The sequence below is a fragment of the Cariama cristata genome, unplaced genomic scaffold, assembly GCF_000690535.1.
Source record: "Cariama cristata isolate BGI_N322 unplaced genomic scaffold, ASM69053v1 scaffold333, whole genome shotgun sequence".
Lineage (NCBI taxonomy): Eukaryota > Metazoa > Chordata > Aves > Cariamiformes > Cariamidae > Cariama > Cariama cristata.
In genome coordinates this window covers 53,585-74,955 of record NW_009609903.1, presented here as the reverse complement: position 1 = coordinate 74,955, position 21,371 = coordinate 53,585, and the positions used below count along the sequence as shown (strand labels likewise).

At 39.9% G+C, this 21,371-nt stretch overlaps 1 protein-coding gene across 1 annotated transcript in view; it reads right to left on the bottom strand.

Moving 5' to 3' along the window:
• Positions 1-787: 787 nt before the first annotated feature.
• MYH11 (myosin, heavy chain 11, smooth muscle) overlaps positions 788-21,371 on the bottom strand; it is a 56,290-nt gene continuing 35,706 nt past the window's right edge. The window contains 27 exon segments of the mRNA XM_009697661.1: positions 788-1,484; positions 5,550-5,722; positions 6,323-6,431; positions 6,986-7,194; positions 7,355-7,478; positions 7,726-7,814; positions 8,403-8,531; positions 9,290-9,451; positions 10,125-10,337; positions 11,042-11,254; positions 11,508-11,756; positions 12,180-12,332; positions 12,435-12,539; positions 13,588-13,794; positions 13,881-14,025; positions 14,170-14,382; positions 14,972-15,143; positions 15,611-15,734; positions 16,392-16,529; positions 16,933-17,139; positions 17,427-17,558; positions 18,476-18,584; positions 19,445-19,605; positions 19,750-19,819; positions 19,932-20,053; positions 20,223-20,416; positions 21,336-21,371. The exon segment at positions 21,336-21,371 is cut by the window's right edge and continues 31 nt beyond it. Coding sequence (XP_009695963.1) covers positions 1,346-1,484; positions 5,550-5,722; positions 6,323-6,431; positions 6,986-7,194; positions 7,355-7,478; positions 7,726-7,814; positions 8,403-8,531; positions 9,290-9,451; positions 10,125-10,337; positions 11,042-11,254; positions 11,508-11,756; positions 12,180-12,332; positions 12,435-12,539; positions 13,588-13,794; positions 13,881-14,025; positions 14,170-14,382; positions 14,972-15,143; positions 15,611-15,734; positions 16,392-16,529; positions 16,933-17,139; positions 17,427-17,558; positions 18,476-18,584; positions 19,445-19,605; positions 19,750-19,819; positions 19,932-20,053; positions 20,223-20,416; positions 21,336-21,371 — 4,097 coding nt within the window. The 3' untranslated portion in view covers positions 788-1,345.

The window sequence follows — 21,371 nt, the reverse complement described above, 5'->3', positions numbered from 1 at the left end:
TTTTGCATGATTTGCTCTCCCTGTAGGCACACTGCGTAAGGTTCACTTGCTGTATAATCTAGGACACCGAGTAAGCTCTCTCCACTCGATTTAGAGTAATTCTACACCTGGCTTTGTTGTGCATGCCTCTCTGCTGCCTCAGTGTGACCACAAAGCTAGCTGCTATCTGAAAGGACTAGAACTGCATGGATTTGTGGTAGGTCCTGGTAGTTCCTAGGAGTGAGCTGCGGTCCTGTTGGTGTGCTCCAAAAAGAAAAAGTAGCTGTGTGCTGATCCCTTAATGTAGAATAGCTTGGCTTGGATCACTGCACTCAGTATGGGCTGCTGTTTCTAATTGTTTTCAGCCTGCTTTAGGGGCTTTAGTTGGAAATATCCCTATGCATACAGACTTCAAGGGTGGGTTCAGTTGCCTCAAGACAGACACTTAGGGCCCTTCCTGCTTTCCAGCTGCTGCACCAGAATGCTGCAAGTCTCCTGCAGGTCTTGTGTCGTGTCTGTCAGCCCTTGGATACGTTCTAGGGCCACCTCAGTTAGCACAGTGTGTCCATGAGGTAATCAAACCTGTCCCAAGTACTTTGTGTCATTTTACATTCAACTCAGTGTACATACTTCTTTTTATTCCTTCAAAAGCAATTGCTTCAGAGAAAATCAGGTTTTTGTTTTAATGATTACAGATGACCTTTTTTAAAAAGTAGTTGCATTGTATAGAAGCTCTACTGCATCCCCCATTCCCTTCCAGCATGCTGTGTTGCACCTAAGTGACACCTGTACACAAGAATACTGGATTAGTTTTTGTAGCCTTTTATTAGTGTGTAAGCACATCCATGGTGCATAAAAACTGTAACAGTTGACTTTAATTTGAACAAATGATACTTTATTTTTCAGTAAGTGATTAAAAAGGCACTTCCACATTGTGAATGGTGCATTGGGGTGTAGTAACCAGGAAAAAACCCTATATTAATTGAATATTCAAGACAAAATGAAAGTTTAAGAAAAGATTAACTGACCAATGCCTTTTTTTTTCCTGCAACAGTCTCACAAATCCTGTGTAAACTATAGTTCACTGGGACTTAAATCATCTGAGCTACTAGAACTCGCTTTCTGGAAGATTCTCAAAGTGAATTACTCTGAGTGTTAGAAAAACCCTACTTTTTCCAAATACACTTCATGGTAAAATAAGCTTTGGAGTACTTTTAATGTCAGTCTATACATTGGAGACAAGGCAGTTGTGCTTTTATCGTTGTCAGAGGAGTGGGTGTATGTGACCTTGACACTAGGAGTAGACTTATACAGTGCTAAATATCGTCCTCCCTCCCCTTGCTGCAGTGCAATTTTTTAAGCGTGTTTATTCACTGGCTTTTGTTCCATTGAAATCTCCATCTCTTGCATCCATTTCTTCATCAGCTGCTTCTGTTGCATTCTCAATTACTCTTCTACCTCCAGATCTACGTGGTGGGACAAAAGATGCTGGCTCATTTCCCCTCCTGCAGTAAGAGGGGAGAAAAAAAAAAAAATCAGGCGTTAGGTCATTTGCAGTCCTTGCAAATAAGCATAGACTTTTATAACAGTGCCTGTGGGGCTGATGTTTCTAAATGCAGAGCAGCCAAGAACTGTGGGCCTCTAATACGACTTTCTGTTCTGTAGCATGTAAGAGTAATTTGTGGTCAGATGGAGACTCTCAGTTGCTTGGTACGATGATGGGATTCCTGTTCTTGTGCTTAAAGTTGTGCTCTAAATAGTCTCATCTGCCCCAACGCCCCGCCTACTCTTCTCTTGATTTCACTGTTTTCCCCTATGGGGACTGAGACTGGTTGTGCTTGGAAGGATTGGGACAGGGGGCTGCTGGTACCCACAGCAGCAGGGGGGTGTCCTTCCTGTCCTTTTAGAAGAGCGAGGAGAGAGCGAGTGCGCTGGTACTGAATTTCTGACCTGCAGTCTGAGTAAGCCCACCAGTTACTGAAGGCCCATGGTACCAGAGCAGTGCTGGGGATGTCAGCAGGCACTTTTGAGCCCACAGCCCCTCTCCGCAAAGGCTGCATTGGTCAGAGCACCACAGGCGCTTTGACACGTATGGCATCCTAGGTTGTGAGTAGCTCCAGTTTCTTTCCCAATGGAGAGAGAAAACCATCGCTGCTTTAGAACTGTGTTGTTACTCAGGTGCTGACATGTAACAGTGCAAGTACCTTCCAGAAGAGCTTACAGAAGATGCTTTTTCCCGTCTTACCCCTTTTCCTCTCCCATTTCCCTCCCATTCCCATATATTTCACAGCCACAGCCCAAGGCAGGGACACTTTGGTCCTCAAGGTTAATTTTTTGGGGAGGTGTGAGCAAGTGAGACAGAAGATGGATTTGTCTCTTCTTGGCCTCCGTTGCTACTGTGCTACAAAACACTTAAGTTTTGTAACATGGCCTCTCACTTGCCCCTCATTAAGCAAACCTTTGTAAAGGCTTGAGACCACAGACATAAGCAATAAAATAAGTTCATGATCACTGAATGTTGTGCCAAAATTTCTAATTTGGTGTTAAATACATCCGAGACTGCACTTTCGGGTAGAGCAATCACGCATAAATATTTAAAGGCTTGTCTTGTCCTTGCAAAAGACTAAGCCAGTGTTGTCCTTTCTGAAGCTGCTATTTAAGTCCAAAGTTCAGCCTTCCATACAAGGGAAGTAGGTGGGAACATTGGCTGGACTAACTTACTTCAGAGGCACAAATCTGTGTTTCCAAGGTGAAAATGTGACACTTAGTCTATTTTCCACAAATGTCTTAAATGTCAGTGTGAGCAGGTGATTAGCTGGATAATAAAGCTTCCTTTAAGATCTGTTAGTTAACCTTAGTTGTTCTGGCGCCAATGGCATGTATTGAATACAAAGGTATGTCATTTCTACCCTGGCATGTGCTTGGCAGAGTCCAACAGCAGTGTCCGCTGTTTTATGATAGCAGATTTTTGTTATTACTGTTTAATAAGAAAGTTCTAGTTAAGTCAGTAAATTCATTAATTCTTGTTGATAATGGAAGAGCTCTTTACCCCCTTGGACTCCTGCTATCTGGACCCAATTACTCATGAGTCATTTGTAAGGTAACTCTGTGCCGCAGTAATTCACTGAAGAGCTATAAGAGAACATGGGACTGGTGGGGAGTAACAGCAAGTCTAACCGAATTGTGCAGTACAGTTTTGGCTACAGAGAAGTGAACTCCCTATCACACACTAACCACTTCTTAACGTAAACTGTTGCAGTATGCATAAACTTAATACTTCTTTAAACTGTGGATAAACACTTTTTGTTTCTATCATTTCCTCTTAAACAGATTTATAGTTTTGATAATATTCATGTGGTCATTCGCATTAGTACCTTTAGAATAATGCGTATAGTTGAGACAAGCCTTAAGCATTAGTGTTTGCTTAGCATCTCTATTTAATCTACCCTTGAACAAGTGCTACTGGAGTAGTGCTTGAATAACAGTCTGACTGGAAATATTAGGCTGACTAAAAGGCACATGCAAGGACAAGACATCATCTTTAAATATTTGTGTATTCACAGCAAAATCCAGCATATGTAAAATAGAAGATATACAAATATTACAAGGCAGTAGCTCTTTAATTTTTGCAACAGCAGGTATTATTGCTATTACCAGAGAATGTGATAAAGTTTCACATAATGCTGTGCTAGGTTAGAGTGTCAATATTAATTTCTGTGTCAGTGCTTTACATTTTAATAACAGTAGACAAGCAATGTAATGTCTGCAAAATAGCTCTAAAAGCCTAAGTAATAGCTATTTGTAAGCAATACAGGCACAGTGTGCTATGTAATGAAAGGCAAGACTTTCTCTTTTGTCTGTGATTGTGTGGTGTAAGTGTGATAAATCACATGCAAGTCAGATCTTCCCAAACCTCAGGTGAGTTAGATGGGGTCTTACCTGAGAGTCAGCATTACAATATGCGTAAAAAATACTGTGAAATTCTAGTGACATGCTGTGACACTTCATATTCATTAGTCCTTTTAATCAATTTTACTAATCAATGGTGTATTTAATTTGAAAAATTTTGATCTTTGTGGCTGTGCACAAAGTTGAGGTGCAAAAAAAGACAATTTTCATGCAGAAGAAGTCAGAGTACTTTATTAGGTGCTCTGTTGGTAGAGCCTGTGAGAATGCAACATTGGTAAGTCTACGTCGGTACATAACCTACTTGTAAGAAAGATGTATCACTGATGAACAGCTGATGGTAGCTAGATTATTGTAATATTTGTCTCTTTTCATAAAACAGATTAATGCCAAGATATCCAAGCCTTCACAGTTTGCAGAAACCTCACATAATTTTTACTTGGGCCAAAGAAAATGGAAATTTGTGCAACACAGCTAGCTGCAAAGTTGAAGGCATGGTACCTGCTTAGTCATGCGAAGGTTCCTGTGTCCCTCTGAAACAGAGATAGAGAGTCCTGGGCAGTTATACTAAGCACATGGTCATGATCAGAGGTAGGTAGATTACTTTTAGATAATTAAACAAAGTACATTACAGCCAGTTACGTTACATTTAGATAAAACAAAAATGAGCCTTATGCTATTCTATGTAAAAAGGGCTGGACACAACCGCTCCTTTGTAAAGCAGCCAGGAGCATGCACGACCCAAGATGGTGTTAATGGAAAAGGTTACCACATCCCTAACTCTTCACTTTGAAGTAAATCCACATCTGAAGGTTCATGCATGTTACTGGTAAACACACTGGCAAACTGCTTCAAGAACACAACTAGGCAGGTGCTTTACTTTCATCTGAAATACTGTTGGGTTTAGGTAGAAATCAAAGTTTCACAGTGTGATGATGCAGATAGAGCAATTTCTTTATAATTCAAGTCAGCCTCTTTATTTCAGTGAGATGTGGTGTTTTCAAACCCAGCGAGTGGAGGAGAACTCAGGTATGTAGCTGACTGATCACAGCTTTATCTTTTTCCCAGTCAGTTTTAACAAGAAAATGCAAAGGAACATTTTGATCTTTTCTTTGGTCTGATGACACTGAATCCTTTTGTGGTGAAGTCCAAAGAGACTTTTGGATAAGAGTCATATAACGTGTTTTGCTTTTTGTTACCTGTGATGTTGCGTAAGACTGTTTACGTTTGTTGTGTGCGAGTTGTGCATGTGTGAAACTGAAAAGCACAAGCATTTCTACCCTTTTGTGGCTGCTTCTGTACAAGTAGATAGAGCCATTATAAAAGGGGTGCTTTCAAAAGGAACCAAGCCTAATTCTGTTCCTATTTAAGCCAACAGGAGTTTTGATTAGAAAAAGAGTAAGGCCTGTGCCATGTTGTCACAGTTGTTCATCTCACAGCTGAAATCCTGAGACTGCTGCACACTGTGAAATGTACTTCACCTTCTGACTTTGGCCTTTGGTTGTATCTACCAAGCTAATGCAAGGAGTGAGTAACTTTGCAGCATTATCAGCGTCTGTTCTTTACTTGAACAGATTCTTTTTTTTTTCCATTTCTCTAGTTTAGCTCTAAATTTTGAGGCTGTCAGTGAATGGGAATGGCTATCCCAAACAAGGGCACTCTACCTGAGCTTGCTCTTTAGTGCTGCAACCTCACGGCCCAGGGCTTCGTTACTCTCAGTAGCTTCATCCAGCTCTCTCTGCAGCTTCCTGCGGTTTGCATTGATACGCTGAGACTCTTCCTCAGCCTCCTCCAGCTGCCTTTTCAGTTGCTTGAGTCGTGTGTTGCCCTTCTCGGCCTAAAGGGAAATTTTAGAATAATGCTTTAATTCAAAACAGATCTAATAGCTTTACATTCCTCTGTTTAATTTCATACTTCTCTTGAGAGTTTTAATGAAACATGGCCTGAATCAAAGGTAGAAGCTTAAAATCTGAAAAATATAAAAATAACTTTGCTTTGTGGGAGTTCATTCTGCTTATGGATACTATACTGAGATGCTACCTTGTGGTTTCTTTTGCTGCACAGTCCTACCTCTGCTTTTCTGGCTTGCAGGTTGATGTGCATTACGTTAAGCTACAACTTTAAAAAAAAAAAGTGTTCATCATCTCCAGTCATATACCAATAAGGATGTTGTGCACAGTCCTATATATCACTGCAGTTGGACTGTTGCAGCTGGATGATTGACAAGGACTAGTGCTTTGGCACTTGACTCAGCATGGAAGAATTATATTGTCTTTTAGCAAAGAGCTGTATAGCTCTCCCAGCATAGAATCCAAGCAGACAGTCTGCTTTCTAGGTGGATATTTCTTTAAGGCAGAATGTGGAATCTTCCTTTCTTAGGGTAAAACCTGAAAATCCCTGTGCCCCAGACTAAGACCCTCATGACACAGTCTGATACCTGATCTTTGTACTGCTCCGCTTGCTTTCTCTCGTCCTCCACCTGGAGCAATGCATCCTTCAGCTTCTTGTCCTTCTGGCGCAACGTCTTGGCTGCAGCTTGCTTCTCTCTGCAAATGACAGTACAACATTTGGTGATGTAGAAGGTCTGTAGTCTTGACCTGCCTCGGGCATGTTGCTCATCAAACTGTCACCAAGGACCCATATGTTAAAGGCCTTACTGAATTTAACAGATGAATTGTAAGCAAAACTGAAAGGTCATGTTCTTCTGGTCAAAACAAATGTCTTTGCTGTATGCTAGAAGTGCTCCAGGAGATGTGTTCTAAAACAGAAGGTGATTTCCTCAAGAAATAATCCTACAAATGACACAATGTGTTATGGCAATTAACGTGGCAGGGTGATAGAGCAGTTACTTTAAAAGACAGGAGAGCAGATCCTTGCCTGTGATACCAGTAGAACTTTTCAGCAATAAAATGGTTATTAATCAGAACCTGTAAAAACTCCAGTTGCTGGCCATATGTTTAAGGAATGTTAAGTGAGGGAGAGACTTTACCAAGCCTTAATGGCAGTGAGAGCCTGATGACGCAAATCCTGTACGCCTTTACTTTCTGTCTCATTAACTGGAACAATAAATGGGCAGCTGTGCCCTCTGGGAGACCAGTACCTGGCTTCCTGTTCCAATTGCTCTTCAAGAGAAGCGATTTTGGCCTCCAGAGCAGCAATTGTAGCTTTGAATTTGGACTTCACAGCTCCCTCCATCTCCTGCAGCTTACTCTTCAGCTCTTTGTTCTGCCTCTCCAGTTGCTGCCGAGCATTTTCGTTCTTCTGTGCAGTTGAGCGCTCTGTTGCCAGCTCATTGTTAAGCTGCTCTGCCTGCAAGGGTGAGAATCAATGCTGTCAAAAGCGTTGCATGCTTTCAGAGAAATGACAGGTGGCAATTTGGGGTGGCAATTCTCCAGATACATATTCAGAACCACAAATAGCTTTAGCTGGAATACAAACAGAAAGTGACATGTACTGAAATGAGCTCTACCTGCTGTACTGCTTTCCTCATGCGATCACCCATTGCCTCTATGTTGCTTTGCTCCTCTTCTAGCTCTTCCTCCAGTTGGGCAATTCTTGCCTCCAGGCGCCGTTTCTCATCCTGAAGGCTTGTCCTGTAAGTTTAAATTTAAAGTAGTGTGTAGTTCTGGCTCTGACCAGTTAAATGCACCTGAAACTATTATGAGCTGCCAATAATTAATAAAGAAAAGACACTAGATATTTCAATAAAACAAGTCATATGTGTGCATGTTGTGTTGTCAAGACCAGATGGCTGTTGGGAGAGAACATAACTTCTCTTGGCAGCCATGCAAGGGTCAGCAGCATGTTTACAGCCTTGTGAGTAATCCAGTCTATTTCTACCTTCCAGAAGTAGCGCTTGCAAGTTCCTCTGCCATCTCTTCTTTCTCCAGATCCGCTTGTTTGCGAGCTCTCTCTGCAGCAGCCAGATCCTAGGAGAAGAGGAAAAGGCAGCATAGTAAAGAAATGAGCAAGTAATGTTCAGACAAACAGTTATAGCATGATACACAGGACTGTAAACTTTCTAAAACTGTATAACATGGGTTGTCTTGTTAACAGAATAAATTCTTGTCATATCATAAATCCTAGGAAAGAACAATGAAACATTTTATCTAGCCTGTCAGCTGGTTTTCATTTAATTGGCTTTAGTCATAAGATTGCCATTTAATACACGTAGGAATAATAGCACTAACAAGACTTCAGGATTTTATAGCTATTGGAAACAATTTGTGTTGGATCATACAGTTCATTTCCCTTTAAGACTGCTGAACTGTGCCCTTCCTCCATGATGAGTTTTTTCAGCTTAATCTGGCGATGCTCAGAGGTAGATCCAACAACTTTAGTGGAGCACATGGAGCATGTGGAACTTGTAACAAGTGCTGCTTATAGCTTTCCATCCCTGATCGCTATTGTATTATTTCTTTGCAATTCCATTTTGCTACTGAAGGTCATGCTACTACATGCTGCTTCATACTTGCTACTGCAGTCTGCTTCATACTGCTGTAAGGTTCTCACTTTACCTCTTGAAGCTGGATGAGTTCTGCTTCCAGGCCCTTTGCTTTCTTCTCATTTTCTCTGGCTGTAGCAAATATTTCTTCTCTGGCAGCCCGTGCATCATCCAGCTCTCGTTGGTAGTCCTTCATCTGAGCCTTGTTGAAAAGAATAACGGAGATTTATTTTTGTCTGGCTTTACAGTTTCAGTAGAAAGAAATTTGGACAGAATAGAACACATACACATTTACATAGTCATAATGCCTGCTTAAATTATATTTTCTGGAGAGATCAGCTAGCACATGTTGGAAAGGTCTGAAATGCTATTCCAAGAAGAGCGATGCTTCCACTTACACACTGCAGCTTTTGTAATGCCTATTGTCCATATTTCCTCTGAATATTTAAGTATATGTGCAGTATTAATCTTTCCGATACATCCCTTTTTGTTGTTTAGCTGTCAGCACATGAGAGAACAGTTGATATGGAGACTTACAGTATAAACAGGAAAATGCTAATTCAGAGACAGCGTGATTTCTGAACAGTCTTTTATGCTTTTGAGTCAAGCGTTAAAACCGGGATTGAAGCCCTGTAATAGATTTTATCCTGTAGCCCTTTATGTGGGAATCTGTTTTCCTTCACATGGGTTAGTCAATAGCAGATGAGTGTTGGCCAGAAAATTTTGGAAGCTCTCTGCAATAATGAAATTTAAGATGTTTATCATTTGCCATATGAAGTTTTTCCATTGTCATTCAAACTGAGCATTATAGTACAGATACTTGAATCTAGGAGTCAAGTTAAAACTCCCGCTCTAACCAATCATCTGCAGTAGGCATCAAGTTCAGATGTCACCTAACTTTCATATTGTGGCTGTACAAAAGACAGCGGTAGGAAAAATTATATTTGTGGGATTACATACCTGTAATTTGCGAAGTTGTTTGATGGCTTCTTCCCGAGCTTTATTGGCAGAATCAACTTGGCTTTCTAGATCTTTAACATCAATCTCCAGCTTCTTTTTGGCTGCAGCTGCCAGGCCACGTTGCTTCCTCTCGTCTTCCAGTTCTGTTTCATATTCATGGAGCTGATCATTAAAGAAAACAACTTAAGTTTAGGAAAGTCCTCAAGCACTTTTCAACACTCTGTGTATGTCTGAATAATGTATACAGCCCCCTATATCTCTATTAATTGTGATTTCCCTAGCAGTTAAAATAGATTTCTGTTTTGTCCAGAAATTAAAGATCCTTGCAAGGAGTCAGCAATTTGGGTTCTGTATTCATGGAAATATGTATATTACAAGGTGACGACTACAGCAGTTGTCCTTGCTGTCACAACACTACTATACAAATAGGCTATCTCCTGTCTGTTTTCATTTCTAATGCTTTTGTATCCATTCAGCATACCTTGGGAAGGCAGATGTATTAGAAGCTGTCTTTTTTCACTTGCACTGAGAATATAGGGAAGGTTCTTCTGACTGTGTCAGAAATAACAATTCATATGTCTTATACTATGTTGGTTGTAGTGTTACATTGCTACATCTGTTGGCAATTGTGCACCTGCTACTGAAACAGGAAAAAAGCCCCTGTTGTGCAGTTTTGTGCCTCTTTCAGTACAATAACTTTTTTAAAAAAATTTGTCAAGCATAAGGTAATATAATGTTTTCTCATTACAGTAAGATGCTTTTAATAATGGTGTGAGGCTGGGGACTTTCAGCTGGCTTGGTTAGATATTACAAAGGCAATAATAGGGAATGGTACCTGTTTAAGGAGTTGTCTTCTCTTCTCCTCGTTCTGTTCATCTCTGGCTTGTAAATCTCTTTCAAACTGGCCTTTCAGGGCCTGCATATTAACCTCCAACCTGAGTTTGGCATCTTCAGCAGCCTGTAGCTCATCCTCTAGCTCTTCTAATTGTGTCTTCATCTCTTCTACTTGCTGTTCAAGGGTCCGTTTAGATTTCTCCAATTCATGGACCTTTCAAGCAATGAGAAGTTAAGAGACTTGTTATAAGAAATAAAAATAATTCTAGTTAAACACAGTCTACGTGCAGTATAGGCCACATCTGAAAATATCAGCTGTGGGCAATAAATGAAGTAATTTGCACTGACAATGGTAAATTAGCGTTTTTTGTACACTTGCAAATCTGTCTTAAAATAACCTGAGATTCTTTTATCCAAACTTCCATTTTTAATCTAGTCAAGTATCATAATTGAACTTATTTAATATTAGAAGTAATATTATCATATCACTAGTAAAAGAAGTGATTGGCAATGTGCCAGTGGAAATTTGCTACAGCTATACAAGTAAACGTTAGGCTGTTGCCAAAGTCAAATATAACTAATAAAATCAGATCTGTGGAGTTTACAACTTCAAAGCTGCTTAATAAGCTAGTAAATTATTCAGAATCTCTTTAATGTTTTTTCAGTCTTAGAAATCAATAAGAATGTTCTTCATGCTTGAAGTCATGTTAAAAATAAAGATGGCTCACGGTTACTTTGCGAAGTCTCTTTGAAAGTTTGGGCTTAAATAGAATAACCTTTGAATTCTGTATGAAATATCTGATCTTGCTGAATGGATTTGTGTGCTACAGAGAATTTCCCCCACTGAAAACAATGACCTGTTTGTTAGCTTCTATTTTAAGTTATTGTTGTGGAAATTGTTCTAAGCCCAAAACTTACATTCTTGCCAACGTCATCTTTGGAGCTAACAAGGTCTTCCATTTCAGCTTTCAACATTTTGTTTGTTCTCTCCAGTTCTTCTTTGGCTTCCAAAGCCTCTTCAAGTGCTCGGGCCAATGACAAAGCCTTTGTTTCTTTTTCTCTAGCTTCAGCTTCTGCTCTGTCCCTTTCATCTGCGTATTTTGAAGAGATGTTTTTCTCTTCAGCTAGCATCTGTAAAAAGGTAGTGTTAATAAAAGAAGTCATTAGTAGTAGGATTTTTCTATTGCAACTGTCTTGTCAGTTGTTAATGACAGAAAAATCTCTGCTCTTTGATAAAAGTATATAAATACAAAATTAACTGTATGTGTAATTAAATGTTAGTTTATTTTTCATCCCTGCTTTATCTTTCAGTAAACCAGTGGAGTCTCTGTGAGTTCCAAGAAGTCAGGTGATAACACAGCAAGGGAGAATCTTAAATCCATACCTGATCAAACTTCTTCTGTTTCTTCTCCAAGTTGGAGACCAGCTGACGCTGGTTGTCTAGGTCTACGACCAGGTCATCCAGCTCCTGCTGGAGTCTGTTCTTGGTTTTTTCCAGTTTGTCATAAGAAGCAGCCTTTTCCTCAAACTGTTGTGTGAGACTTTCAATTTCCCTCTGAAGTTTCTTTTTGCCTTCTTCCATGGTTTCTATTGTGCTGGAATATTCCTGTAACTTCTTCTTAGAGTCAGAGAGCTGAAATTTGAATGCAGAGAACAAATCTTTATAGCAGTGACAACAAAGCTTGGCAGAAAAGATGGCCAGGAGACAATGAAGACCCAGAAATCTTACCTAATTTGTCCCGTGTGAAGCTAGTGACCCATCACCCAGCCTTCATAAAATGAGGCAGACCACAGACCTAGTAGCGCATACAGGCCTCGTATGCAAGACTGTCTTGGGAGCTACCTTGCATTGGTACCCATCCTAGAGATCACACTTTAAAGAAGAGGGAGACTGCTGGCTGCCTTGTGGAGCTTCACTGATGCCATCTGGGCTAACAGCACTAGTTCCTTGGAGGTCCATGTGCTGTGCCAGGATAGTTCTACAGATCTGAAACTTCTGGAATTACTGACAAAACTCTCAGTGATGGAGCTAGTGATTTAGCTATGGCACTGGTACCTGTATTGTCAGCGTTGAAATATGTCTCTCCAGATTTTGTTTTGCTTCTACTTCTTCATCCAACTGCTCTTGCAAGCTGTTCTTCTCATCCTCCAACTGACGAAGCTTGGTAGACACATTTAGCTTCTGCCGCGTTTCTTCCTGAAGCAGCTCCTGCAGTCACCACATCAATCAGCAGTACAGTCAGTAAGTAAGGTCTTCTTATAGTGCATGTTATAAATGTTGTAGGTGAGCTGTTACTGAATGTAAGTTTACCTGTGTATCTTGTAGCTGAGATCCTAAGGTTGCAACATCTTTGGTCAATTTGATTGTCTTGCTTTCTGCTTCATTGAGCAAACTAGTAACATTTTCAACCTCAACCTATGAGACAGCACAGTGAATAAACTCAGTTATTTTGCACAACTTCAAAATCTTCCTCCAAATTTTAGTTTGCTCCAGATTGAAATCTTAACTTTGAACAGGATCTGAATCTGCTCCTATGCTTCTGGGTCACCTCAAGCACCACCGGTGTTTTTAGCTTAACTGGAATTTGCAATTTTGCGATAATTTTTCTGGACAGTATGTGGGATTTAAGTCCTGTGGATTTAAACCCTACACACAAACTCTGCAGTGTCTGCATGTGTCATCTTTGTGACCTGTGTATTAAGACCCGCAAGGTCTAATGCCATTTTTGTCTAGGTTACCTTAATATTTTATTACTGTATATCAAAACCTAGTCATAACCATAAGGTAATACTAGCATGTTCCTTTCAATGAATTGCAAAGGGGAATGGGGATTTTTGTAGATTCTTTCTTCCTCTTCCCAAGTTTGACAGAAGTTGATGCATTTTGATTATATTTTTCTTATTTATGCACTAACCTAAAGAAAGCTTACTGTTGCTATGAAGTTGTAACAGTAAGCTTGATTGGTATTGCTGGACATTGAACATCTACCAAAGAACCATTTTAACTTATCTTTAGTTATTTCTTATTAGACAATAAATCATAGATAAGTGAGCATTCTCCTTTTGTTGTCACTTTTTCTGAGCACATCTTATGCTGTCTAATCCATTTCCAGAAGCCACATTCCTATCAGTGTTCCCCACCACCCAAAAATGAATGAACATAAACTCTGTAAAACACGCAGCACAGTCATTGAACCAATGGCAGCATTACGGACTACAACATGTACAGAGGTATGGTGAGACGAAAAGCTCTCACTTCCATGAGACAGAGTGGTTGTAGTTGTTTAATTGTGTGATAATTGAGGTAGGAGTTCAAGGTAGGAATCCTACAGATGACAAAAAAAATGAGCATATCTGCTGAAGTCAGCAGAGCCAGGATTCCTCCAGATACACCCTCACAGAACAGTATAAACTAGTCTTCTCAAGCCCAAGGTGTCACAGCAAAAGGTCAAATTCCTTCCTACCTGTAACTTATGAACTTTTTCATTGAGTTCTGTCCGTACACGCTCTCCATCAGTGTATTTGGACTGTAACTCTTGCAGCTGTACTTCCAGCTTCTTCTTTTTGTGCTCCACATCTTGTTTGGCCTGATTCAGGCTCCTGACTTCATTAGCCAGATCAGCGTTGTCTTTCTCCAGTGTCTGTTTGGTCTTATCCAAGTTTGCTTTAGCCTACAAGCATGAAGGGAAGAAAGGTGATCTATAAAAAAAAGCCATGTTATCTAGTGGAGCTTTCAATAAGATGGAATTCTGTTTACTCGTTTAAATTGTTCCAGCTGGTCTGTTAGCTCTTCCACAGCTTGAGTGTGCTTTTGCCTCATCTCCTGGACCTGGGCTTCATGAGTTCGAGTCTCCTCCTCCAGAGCTCTCTTCAGCACTGTGACCTCCTGTTCACGCTTTGCTCTGGAAGGTAACACACATAAATGGAGCAGCAGCAGTAAAGAGCGTTCCAGTCACTGGGAAAATAGCGCTACTGCGCAGTTACTGGACAGTATTGTACTGAGCTTGGTGACACTTATTTTTGGCCCATGTGCTACTTCTCCATACCTGAGCTCTTGCTGGGTGGCTGTGGTATCCAAAGTGTCCTCAAGCTCTGTCTTAAGAGCCTCCAGCTCTTCACCTAGGTCTCTCTTCTGTTTTTCTGCTTTGTTTCTTGCAGCTCTCTCAGACTCCAAGTCTTCCTGGAGATCAGAGATGTGAGATTCCAATTCACGGATCTTCTTGAGGGCATTGTTCTTCTGACTAGTTTCATCTTCAAGCCTGAAAAGAGAATATTTCGTTTTATATATTTAAAAAAAAAAAAAATCATTTCCCTTTGAGGAAATCGGTATACAGAGATTAAAAGTTTATGGCTTCTGTGCGAGAAAGTACCAAAGAAAGATGGGGGACTGATGTAAAAAGGATCTGGCAACTGTACTTTATCAGGACACGATGTCTGGAGATGCTGATTAGCCAACTCGGCAAAAGTTTTGGTTGAGTGTTGTTCCTCTTAAACTTATACAGAAAATCCACTGAGACTCTGGAATGGATCAAGGTCAGACTCTTAAGTAATTTCTGCCTTTTGCCTATGAAGTATGTTGTTACATTTCATTCTTTCCTTGACACCACTGCCAGCGCTATTGGGAAGAGGAGTCTTCATTGAAATCTGGAGGTAAGGTTATGTGTCTATGGACAAACAATACTATAATAATTTTTTGCAAAAAGGAGATCTGGAAAATGGAGAAAGCATGCAAGGAGGATGTAACTGAGAGATGAGATTCATGGCTGCAGCATCTCAGCATCTGCGAAGGGGACAGGCATATGTTCCAGCCTGGGCTTTCAACCTATATGCAGATTCAGGAGTGAATACCTGGCTAGAGCAGCCTGCAGCTCCTCCTCCTTCTTGGCTAGTTGTGCCTTCAGCTCAGCAATTTGTGCCTGGAGCTCTGCAATTTGCTCATGTAGATCACTCGACTCCCCTTCCAACTTCCTCTTAATTTTCTCCAGTTCTTGTCTGCTCTTCTCTTCTTTCTTCAGTCGCACTGAAAAAGTAAGGACTTTGGTCATGGGAGTGTATTAGTGCAAGGAGTCCTTAATCCAATCTTGAACTTAGGCAAGAAAATGTTCTGGCCTCCAGTGAGGCTATACATTTAAATACAAGTCACTGCATTTCTGAAGCAACATGTAATACCTTCTGTCATCACTTATTTCTAGCCACCTCAAAGAATAATTTATTTATCTTTCTCTAGAAGAAGCATTAATTTTTTTTTTAATTTTTCTCTCCTCTGTTCCTTTGTATGTTTAAAAAAAAACCAAACCCAAAACAAAAAACCAACTATGGTTTATGCACCATGGGGATTTGGTGATTCTCATGCCCAAAATGGCTTCAGCATAAGAAATTTGGAAAACACCTCACAAATTTCTTTAGTTCTCTCCAGATCCTGTTTATGTGTTTTTGTTGTGTGCCACGGCAAAAAAAACTGATGCGAACCACTTTTGTTCATGTTACCTTCAAGTTCTGAAATCATAGATTCATGTTTGTTTTTCAGCTTTGTAAGATTTTTGGCTTTTTCTTCTTCTTCTGCAAGGTTTGTTGTTAGATCGCTTATTCTTTCCTCAAGGAGTTTTCTTTCCTTAAGAAAAATAAAATACTTCTGTTAACAAAAGTGTCTGTCATTGGTGATTGTGAAGCAACTCTTTGCCAACTAAAAATGTCCAAGGTACTGTCTTTTTATGCTGTATTTCTTGAGATTGTAGTGATACATTTCAATTTGTGTATTACAGAGGAGCTGAGGAGTAGTGTCTATGATTTCCATATTCTCTAATCTGCTATTAGAATCTTGTACTCTAATGGCTGGTAAGTACAGGTAAGTAGAAGTTCAGAGGAGCATCCCCTTTCAAAAAGTACTGGAATACGTGCTTACTTCCAGTTTTAATAATGAAATTTGGTTGAAATTAGTTGAAAACCAAGAGGCTTATTTACTATGCTTGGAGCCAAGAAGACATGTCTTCTACTGATTGTGCTTAACTGCTGTGAGTATTTTGCTTGAAGATACTGTTACCACAACAGACCTCAAAACCAGTAGTTTTACACAATTTTGAATTGTTTAAATGAGCATGGAAGAATTATCAGAAACTTGTTTGACAGAGGCTGGACTGATGATCTGGTAAATCTGTAGACCAATGAGACTATATAGTCAGGAGTATTCCTATTGTTCTAGCAGAAGAGATTATTTTTTTTCCTCTCATCTTGCACTATTTTAATAAGAAAATGGACCCACAATGCTTACCTTGGTTAGCTTGTTATTCTGATCCTCCATTATGAGAATATCATCTTCCATTTTCTTTATCTTGCCATCTGCTGTTACTTTTTCAAGTTGCAGTTTCTGCCTTGCAGCTTCTTCTTCTTCCAACTGTTCCTCAAGGTCCTTTGAGGGGGAAAAAGAAACCAACAAAAGATGAATTCTGGAAATAAAATACCATTTAGATTATAGGAAATGCCTAATGTTTGTCACTGTATGTGGGGTATGTTTTAGACTTTGTTTTTTTTTTTTTATTAAGAACTAGACAATCTGTAATGCTTGGTGATTTAGAAGGAAAGATTTGTTAAAATAATTTTTTAGAGAAAAGATTATTTAAAATAGAGATGGAGAAGAAGAGAACCCTGGAGGAAAGAGCATTAATTGATCATTCTTACTTCAGTGTAACAGACACATATTGTACAAAGGGCGGTGTAGCAAGGAATTTCATAGGATCTGAGGTTTGCTAGTCTCCATTTTTAATCTGTGAGATACAAGTTATTGTCTGCATTTGTCACTTATGCCTCCTTACCAGCATTTGTTGTTGCATCTTTTTCTTTTCTGCTTGCAGCTGCTGGCTGCGTTCCTCCTCTTCCTCAATTCTGGCTTCCATCTCATGCAGAATCTCTTCCAGCTCTTGTTTCTTAGCAGCTAAACGGACTCTCATCTCTTCAGCTTCAGCATACAGTTCAGTTTCTGCCTGAAGCTGTTCCTGAAGGAGGTTCTTCTCTTCACAAAGCTACACAAGTAAAATGGATAGGAAGTTAAGACTTGGGTTGCAAATTGCCCCACGGTGTCATTTTACTAGATAGTCCTAGTGTGCAGGCAGGTCTACCACAGGTGGTTGTGTGGGCGTTAGGCCTCTACTGAAGTAACTGGGAGTTTGTCTGTACTGAACTTTTGTTCTGGACTATTGCTGTGAGCACAATCATGAGTACAAAGAAAAGAGACACCTTTTTTGTAATAGCTTCTAGAAATGGTGAAAGAAGAGCTAGCGTTTCCCAGGGGCTCAGAGCTGTAAATCACCTGTGTGTGTTTCAGTTCCAGCTCCTTCAATTCACTCTCTGCTTTTTGTTGTCTTTCCTTAGTCTTTTGTAGTTCTTCATCCTTGGCCTGCATTTCTTCCTCTTGGCGGGTGACTTGCAGCAGTGGTTTCACCTGAAAATAAAAAGGTGGTGTTTTGTTGGGTTTTTTTTTTTTTGAACATTTCCTGTCAGTATTTCTGTTACTGAGTGTGGTACTTAAAGATGCCAGGCTGACTGGTGCTAATGGTAGCACTAACTATTGTTGCTCAGGTAGTTGACAAATGCTGTCCAGCCAAGCTTGATGTAAGCATCTTTAAACTAGCAAGCTTCAATAGTGTTGCTCTTGGCCATCTCTGTATTAATTCTTGGACCCTTGTGAGCACCTCTGCCTCCAATAGTGTCACTTTTTGAATGGCTCCAAGCCTGTTCTCATCCATTGATAATGTACAAAAGCTACATCTTTTGCATAGAAAGGCAATGTGCGCATGCAGGTGTGTGTTACTGCCTATTTCTTGTTGCAGAGAAGGTTACTATCAATGCAAGTAGGAACAGTTTTCTGAATCCAGACTGCAGGTCATTCTTGGAAAAAAACCTAGGTGTCTTCAATAGGAAAATAGACTTAATTTGCTTGAGTAACTAGCAGGAAGATGTTTAGCATCTCAGTTAAGGAACTCCTGAGCTGCTGAGTCCTCCAAAGACACGTAACTCTAGATGTTCACAAAATTCAGTTTTACTCTGTCTTCTTATTTGCCTCTGTGAAATTATTTCATTTTTGGCAACTAAAAGAGTCCCCAAACATGCAAAATCATTTATGAATCTCTGCTTAACTAGTTTGTTTTTTTCTCGAGCTAGAGCTAACTTCAACGTTAATGGCATATAACTATCCAGAGTATCTCTAACCCAAAATTTTGAGAAGCTCGTAAGGCTCTTGCCATCAGCTTCAGTGGACTTTGGAACAAGGAGTGTGCCTGACATGATATGCATTGGTATCTTGTGCATTTCGTTTCTTTTGGAAAGCTGAGGAGAGATTCACCGATAGCAGTCACTCACTTTAGTGAACAGTCTCCACCATTGCCAGTTCCTCAGCTTCAGGTAAGCAGCACAATTTCTTTGGATAACCTTCATTGCAGTCAGCTGTTGCTGTCTCTTGGCAAAGGCTCTGCAATTAAAAACGTAAAAGCAAATTGGTTCAGTCTGAGAATACAAGATGTCTGCAATATACACATGTTAAGCAAAGAAACTCTGGCATGAGAGTCTGCTGATTAGCCACATGGTTTGAGAAGGCTGGCACAAATTCTTTTGTCACTTAAACAGTACCTGTGCTTTCTTGAGGAAAGGTGATAATTCTGTTTAGCTTTCTGGTATTTTATTTAGTCTTCTGGTTTTTGGCTGTTTGCACTCTATAGGGTAGGCACAAACCACAAAGTATAGATCTAGTTTTGGATGTGAACATCTTTCCAGATCCCACAGGCACTCAAAACTTGCATTGATCATCATTCTTGAAACCTATTATATTTAAATTTCTTTGCTCAGCAATTTGAAAGCCTTGGTAGTGTGCAGAAAAAGGGCATTATTGTTAATAGTTCTGTGATGTACATTAACTGAGATCATGCTAGATGATCAGTGCTTCATGCCCAAGCTGTGTAAGAAATTAATTTGTTTTACAAATGCCAGTGGTGCTGCACTTGTAATAGTGCACGAGACTCCACTCATAGGCTGGGATGGTCCTTTTCCTGCTTGTACAAACACGTTTAAATGATGGGTCATTGCCTTGGAGACCTTCCTGTACAGAGGGTGTAAGTGGCCTCACAATGCAATTGCTTCCCTGTAATTATACTAGTAAGCTGCTTCTGGGCAGGAAGCGAGTCCTTCATTGGACACAAGTGGAGTTCTAATGCAACACAAATAACAGATAATAATAAAATGTCTTAATATCTTCAGTTTGTTATACAGAGAACTAAAGGCTACTGTAGATACTCTGCTGCAGAAGGCATTCTTTTTGTTAGTATGTATTCTTACTTTCTTGCTAGGTAGCCTCGGCACTGAGCCTGGAAGGCGATAATAACATCTGTGATCTTCAGGTCTCTCTCTTCTTCCAGGTGAGCCAGAACACCAGTTCTGAAGAAGATTTTACTCTGTCCAATTCTGTACAAGTTGGGATCAAGTTCTAATGCTTTGATCTGGAGGAAAACAGGAATACTTGCTAAATCAAGTGCTGAGGTTTAGGGTATTAAAAATTACTTCTCAATTCTGTTCACTCTCAACAGCTTTTATATAAGAAGTATAGACCTGATTATCAATAGGGTCAAAAATGCTTTCCTCACCATCAGTATGCAAGCCTGCTTTCCATCCATGAATCCCTTAGGAATAGCATTTGCAGCAAGAATTTCATATCTGCCAAAAGACGTTGAAGTTAAGGAGGTTGAAATACATGAGATTATTTTGTACAAACATGCATTACGGCACGATTAAACCCAGAGTTAGGATCCGAGTGAGTGATGCCTACCGCTGACGGAACTCCTGGAAGACAATCCTGTTGGGGAATCCCTGCCGGCAGATACGAATACCTTCCAAAACACCATTGCAGCGCAACTGCTCCAGCACTAAATGGGCATCAAGTTTGCCAGCCTGGAAAGGGAACAAAGCCAATTTTTAGCACAGTAGAAACTTACAGAAATGTTACTGGCTGCATATCTATATTTGAAGATATCACTCAGCTCTGTAATGTGCTGATACAGTGAGCAGCTCAGCATCGATTATGTGCCAGAAGTCTGAAAATTAAGCATTTGAAACTTACCCTTTTTTCATGATTTGGAATGATACAGCGGACAAAGTTGGGATTTGTGTTCCTTAAGGTGGTCATCAGTTTGGTCAGCTGCTCCTTATAGAGTTGTCCAACAGTACGGAACATGCCTTTCTTGGTTTTTGAAGCACTAGGGAGTGAGCTTTCCGTCATCTTGGCCATCTGGTCCAGCCCAACTATACGGTCCACTGAAATGAAAAGAAAGTATGAATGGAACTGCTTGTATAAACTGTCCTCACCTCACATTACACCTGTCACTGGCATTGTTAAACTGCAACTTCCCAAAGAGGACCAATATATTTTTGATGCAGTAGAAGCATACTAACAAAAGTAGTAGAAGAGTCTTCTGGATAAGTAGTCTGCTTCTGTCAAACATGAAAATGAGGATCTTTGTTAACTTGTGACAGAATGGAGCAACTGAATACACAGAATATATTTTATTTTATGTTTGCTCTGAAAAGGACAGTCCTCTTGCAAAATATCCAATTGGTAGGTTGGTGTCAGAACCAGGAACAACAGTATCTCTTGACTCTCATCTGTTACGCAGTAGTTCTCAAACTCTAGCTAATAATCTCCCTCAGTTATTTGATAATTCAGAGCCACCTTGCTGGTGTTTGCATGAACATTTATGTTCATGTATTAAATATTTATACTGTAGCATATGTGTTACAGATCCATATAAACTTTTTAAAACCAAAATGTTTTATATGCCTACAGACATTCTTCTGATGGAGTTTAGTTGAGTTTATACATCGCTGGAAAGAACTGTGCAGGACTTCTGGGAGAAGAGTGTGTAAGGTAATTCGTAAAACCCTACAATAGCCTGTATTAAATGAGGTTTACAATATCACATATTTAGCAACATTGTAATAGTGTAATGAATAATTTTTATTCTGTTGCTGAATAATATTAAGTGAGGAAATTTTTTGATAGTGCTTAAAACTATCTAATGATGCTTTCCATAAATATGTCTCTTGTTTCTTAGTGCAGTATCTTCTATGCTTATCATTTTCACACTTGTGTTCTGCCAGCAAGGGATGGCTGTCTAAACCTGGTACAATTTTCTCCCTTTAAACCACATTACTGATTTAGAGTTACAATTCATACCATCTTTCCAAAGGTCTGCTGTAAATTTGTCTGAAG